Source organism: Pristiophorus japonicus, chromosome 14 (genome assembly GCF_044704955.1).
Source record: "Pristiophorus japonicus isolate sPriJap1 chromosome 14, sPriJap1.hap1, whole genome shotgun sequence".
NCBI lineage: Eukaryota > Metazoa > Chordata > Chondrichthyes > Pristiophoridae > Pristiophorus > Pristiophorus japonicus.
This window is the reverse complement of record NC_091990.1, coordinates 106,432,089-106,437,667: the sequence shown is the minus strand read 5'-3', so window position 1 is coordinate 106,437,667 and position 5,579 is coordinate 106,432,089. Positions and strand designations below refer to the sequence as shown.

The following is a 5,579-nucleotide window of genomic DNA, read 5'->3' as shown; positions in this document are numbered from 1 at the left end:
TTCTGTACTGCAGCACTTTGCAATTTTTCTCCACTTAAATTATAATCTGCTTTTCTATTATTTCTGCCAAAGTGGATAACTTCACATTTTCCCACATTATACTCCATCTGCCAAATATTTGCCCACTCACTTAGCCTGTCTATATCCCTTTGCAGATTATTTGTGTCCACCTCACAATTTGCTTTCCCACCCATCTTTGTATCATCAGCAAACTTGGCTACATTATACTCGGTCCCTTCATCCAAGTGATTAATATAGATTGTAAATAGTTGAGGCCCCAGTACCGATCCACGCGGCACCCCACTAGTCAGTTTGCCAACTGGAAAATGACCCATTTATCCCGACTCTCTTCTGTTAGTTAGTCAATCCTCTATCCATGCCAATATATTACCCCCAACCCCGTGAGCTTTTATCTTGTGCAGTAACCTCTTATGTGGCACCTTAGTGAATATAGGATTTGGACTTCTAAAATTCAGGGCGGAGATCAAAATGAGATTGGGATGACGGAAAGCTAGTGGGAAATGATACTGAGCAAGAATATCCGTAAGATGGATCATGGTAAGGAAAATTGGAGAAATCTTTTAAGTCCATGATTACTTGATATTACAGTACATTGTAGCATTACACAAGGGAAGGCCTGGCAGAGAGACAGAGAATTGGGGGAATGTGGGGAGCGAAAGTCTGGAATACCTCGCTTTACCTGTGATGACTGGGTTAAAAGTTCAAGCAGCTTTTCTGATGGGCGTGGATTGCAAATTGAAGTTTAGATCAAAGTAGAGGATGGCTCCACAGGAAAGAAGATACTAGAAGTTGAGAGTCATTCAGCCATTCTAATGTGTCAATTTGGTCACCTGTGTGTTATTGTAATAAAATTCATGGGGTGGATAGAGAGAAACTATTTCCTCTGGTGGAGTCGTCCAGAACAAGGATTAAATCTAGGCCGTTCAGTCAGCAAGTCTGGAAGCATTTCTTCACACGGAGGGTAGTGGAAATCTAGAAAACTCTCCCTATAAAAGATGTTGAAGCTGGGGGTCAATTGAAAATATCTGAACTTGAGATCGAAAGATGTTTGTTGGGTACGGGTATTAAGGGTTACAGAATCAAGGCGGGTAAATGGAGTTAAGATACAAATCAGCCATGATCTCATTGAACGGTGGAGCAGGGTCGAGGGGCCGAATGACCTCCCCCAACCTGCAATTCTGCCTTTTAGTTTATCATTCTTCCTTCTTTTGCTCGACGCGAGTCAGCGGGCTGCTCGACTACAGGAGTCACATTGGCCAAGCCCCTCACCCAAACCTGCCTAATCACACACCTTCCATCCAGCCGGTTAACGATTTATCTCCTGTAGCGACTGCTCACTCAGGCTGGTTAATTCAGCAGCGATCTGAGATCTAATCTGATCGAGATGCAGGGAGGATGTTTCCCCTGGCTGGGGAGTCTAGAACCAGGGGTCACAGTCTCAGGATAAGGAGACGACCATTTAGGACTGAGATGAGGAGAAACCTCTTCACTCAGAGGGTGGGGAATCTTTGGAATTCTCTACCCCAGAGGGCTGTGATGCTCAGGCTTTGAGTATATTCAAGGCTGAGATCGATAGATTTTTGGATATTAAGGGAATCAAGGGATATGGGGATAGTGCAGGGGAGCGGGCGGGAAAGTGGAGTTGAGGTTGAAGATCAGCCATGATCATATTGAATGGTGGAACAGGCTTGAGGGGCCCAATGGTCTATTCCTGCTCCTAATTCTTATGTCCTTATGAACCTATCGTGTGTGACTCAATCCACACACACACACCAACTAGTTTATTTTTAAAGCAAACAACCCATTTATTCAAGAGCAAGCTCTCATTTTAAATGAAACATTTATTTAACAAACGTTGTAAGCATCTCTTGGTTTACAAGGGTTTCAAAAAAAAAATCATAGGTCACATTTATCAATATCTATAGTCCCTGTTTCCCAAAATATTTGCTCTTTTACGTCGACATAAACCAGGATCTAGCCTGCCCCAGTTGGATTGACTCTCTTGGAGGGTTTAACAGCACCTGACTGCCTGGGCGATCGCTGGTACGAAATGCAGTGACAAAAATAGTTTCACGAGTAGATATCACAGACCTCTGTATGAAAAGCCAGGTTTCACAGTTTCCGATAAAATAAATGTCTTCTTCTTTTCTGAACTTCATCATCCAGCCGGTCCTTGGATCGAGCAGACCGAGCCAGGATCCCGGGACTGACGGAGCCAGCACGATTCAATCGCTGTCACCATCCGACGGCGCGGGAGAGGCGGAGCCGTGGCGGGCGTTCCCGCGGTCCGACTCTGGCTCCGATTCCGCGGGCGAGGCCCGCCCGGACCCTCCCTCGTCGGAGTCCCGGCGCTCCGAATCGTTGGTGGCCCGCGAGGCGGGGCGGGACCCGTTCTCCGCCTCCGACGCCGAGGAGGAGGATGAGGAGCTGGCCGACCTGCTCCGGCCCGAGCGGTCCGACTGTGGCCGCCCGCCGGCCGATCCCTCGCTGTCGGAGCCGGCAGCCGAACCCCTCGACCGCCGGCTGCTCCCCGACCTCGGGCTGCTTCCTGCCGCGCTCCCGGCCTCGCTCCCCGACCCGTCCTGCTTCCGCCCGTCTTCCGACTCGCTCTCTGACACCACTCGCTTCCTGCGCTTGTCGGCCGATCCATCCTCGTCCGAACCGCTGTCCCGTGCATTTCTGGAAAAAACGAATCGCTGGTTAGACTGCGGCTCCTAAAGAGGCCCCCCTGCGTCTCAGACCCCTACAGCTCAATGGGCCTGAAGTCACAGCCTCTCCGGGTGCGTACGATATGCGCACGCGCCCTGAGACACCCCGTAAGTTACTGGGTTTAGGCGTGCACTGCGCATGCGCCTAAACCGGGAACTTGCCATCTGTCAAAATGTCTTTTGACAAGATTGCCCGCATCCCCAGGAGAAGGGCCTTTGTGGGCAGAGATTTGGGCTATTTGCCCAACTTCTGCCCAGTGAATGTCTTTCAAACTCTTACACCTGGTAAAAGCAAGCATAAGACCTACTTTTACCAGCGTAAGAGTTTTAAAAGATAGAAAATTATTTTATCATTAATTTTGATATTTAAAAACCCCGTCCATTAAGGTAAATTTATTTTTACCCCTATTAAAACAAATTTGTTTGTCTAAAATATTTAATTAAATTCAATTTCAATTAATTTTATATATGTCAAGTATTTTTCTTATTTAATGTTTGTGTTTTTGGGGTATCCCATTCACAGAAATGATCTCCGTACAAACAGAACTCACTCTTACTGTGAATGGCGAAACGCCATTTTAATTGGTTAGTCCGACAAGCGATCCCAGGCTGTACAAACGCTCCTGGAATACGCGGGCCCCTATGCTGGGCTGCACATCTAGGCCTCATAGCGCAAGTGTTCGTTTCTCCGGGACCACATTTGTGAATATTTTGGCGGTCGGAGGCATCCGCCCGAAGCCTCCGATTGCAATTTCAGGGCCAACATTGGGGTTCAAAAGGGCAGAATACAAGTCTCCCTGGGGAATGCCTGCTGCCAGCCCTTTCTGCCCCATTTTCCTGGGGAGGATTCCAGAGTCTCCTGCCCAGTCCCTGGGCATGGTGCGGGGGTCCGAAACAGCTGACTGTGCACTTTGCTTGGAGCACCTCCAATCGGTGGGTTTTGAGGAGCGGGAGGGATGGGGGAGCTGTAGCCCAGCTAGAATCAAGGAATGATACAGCACAGAAGGAGGCATTCGGCCCATCAAGCCTGTGCCGGCTCTTTGAAAGAGCGATCCAGTTAGTTCCATTCCCCTGCTCTCTCGCTTCCCCCCCCGCCCCCCCCGCCCACCTCACAGCCCTGCAAACTGGACAACTGCAGTGACGGCACCAAGTGCACAGACATCTTTCTGTCTAATATTTAAGATTATGAGGAAATTTGGGTAAAAGACTTACTGGGGATTGGGCTTGAGGGACGGACAGAGGTGCTACCACTGTGTTTTGGAAACTATTACACTGTGCCTCGAAAACAAAACTCAGCAAAAACAAAAGTTAAAAATAAATCTGTGAAATCAGATCTAAATTGTTAAATCAATCCTGATCTCCCAACAATCGTTTTTCTTCCTTTCCTTGATTATTTTCTCCACTCCTGGTTGGTGTACGGCCCCCAAGGGCCCTTTCAGCATCTCGCCCGAGTTGCCATTGATCATAAGTGGCAGCAGGCTGTGTGGGCATCACACTACATAGAACGTACAGCACAGAAACAGACAATTCGGCCCAACTGGTCTATGCTGGCGTTTATGCTCCACATGAGCCTCCTCCCGCCTGTCTATATCTCACCCCATCAGCATATCCGTCTATTCCTTTCTCCCTCATGTACTTATCCAGTTTCCCCTAAGCAAGTCGCCTCAAACCACTCCACATGGTGGCGAGTTTCATATTCTCGCCGGTTCTCTCCAGCAGGGGGTTAGTGGTTGGGAATAGGAACCTTCAACCATTCGCCTTCCTAACTCAGGGACATCGAGGCCAACAGCAGCAAGGAGCAGGAATTGAACCAGGGGCCTTCCTGACTCGTGTGGCTCACCTATTCTCCGGGCAAACGCTTTGAGGCACTGAGGATGGACCTGGCAGCATCGCGCAAAGTTGAGGGATTACATTGAACCCCTCAATACAAACAGCCTCCTTAATGTGAAACATTTCTCTCCTCCCTTTTCCTGTTGACTGCATTCGATTTGTTCTGACATTAAGAACTGCGCTGACACGCACATGACTCGTATCTGACCTGAGCTGTTGGTTATCAGCGTTGGGGAGGTTACTTACCCTTCTGCTATCTTCAACGCCCCCTCGTCGGAGGAATCGTCGCTGGATGAAATGATTGCTTTCGACTTGATTTTACCCTTCATGGAAGGCGGGAGTCGCTCGGGTTTGAGCTACGGAAGAAACGGATGGTTAATCCAACACACAGCACATTCGAAATAACATCTTTAAAACATACAGCGTTATGTTCAACTGAAAAGGAAGAAATGATCCGATAATTTAACAGTATGGATCACAGGTTAGAAACTGCCGTCATTTATCAAACCCAACAATTTCCACGTGATTGACACTAACCTTCTTGCGCCCTACTGCTTTCGGTTTGCGCGGTTTCTTGGGTCTTGAGCCAGTTTCCTCATCATCACTGCCATCCTCAGCACCTCTCTGGGGTCTGTCGAGAGGGAGGGAGGAGAGAGAAAGAGGGAGGGAGGGAGAGAGAGGGAGGAGAGAGATATTGGGAGGAAAGGGAGAGGGAGGAGAGTGGGGGGAGGGGGTAAGAGGAGAGATAGGGAGGAGAGGGAGAGTGGGAGAGAGAGACGAGGGAGGTTGGAGAGAGAGGGAGGATAAGATAGGGAGGAGAGGGAGAGGAAAGGGAGAGGGAGGAGAGAGAGAGAGAGGGAGGAGAGAGAGAGAGAGAGAGGGAGGAGAGAGAGAGAGAGAGGGAGGAGAGAGAGAGAGAGAGGGAGGAGAGAGAGAGAGAGGGAGGAGAGACAGAGAGAGAGGGAGGAGAGAGAGAGGGAGGAGAGAGAGGGAGAGGGGAGGGAGAGAAGGGAGGGAGGG

General features: G+C 49.2%; 1 protein-coding gene across 1 annotated transcript in view; it reads right to left on the bottom strand.

The window, feature by feature from the left end:
• Nucleotides 1–1,844: 1,844 nt before the first annotated feature.
• ctr9 (CTR9 homolog, Paf1/RNA polymerase II complex component) overlaps nt 1,845–5,579 on the bottom strand; it is a 67,593-nt gene continuing 63,858 nt past the window's right edge. Inside the window, 3 exon segments of the mRNA XM_070899452.1 lie at nt 1,845–2,700; nt 4,806–4,915; nt 5,097–5,190. Of these exon segments, the coding sequence (XP_070755553.1) occupies nt 2,247–2,700; nt 4,806–4,915; nt 5,097–5,190 (658 nt within the window). The 3' untranslated portion in view covers nt 1,845–2,246.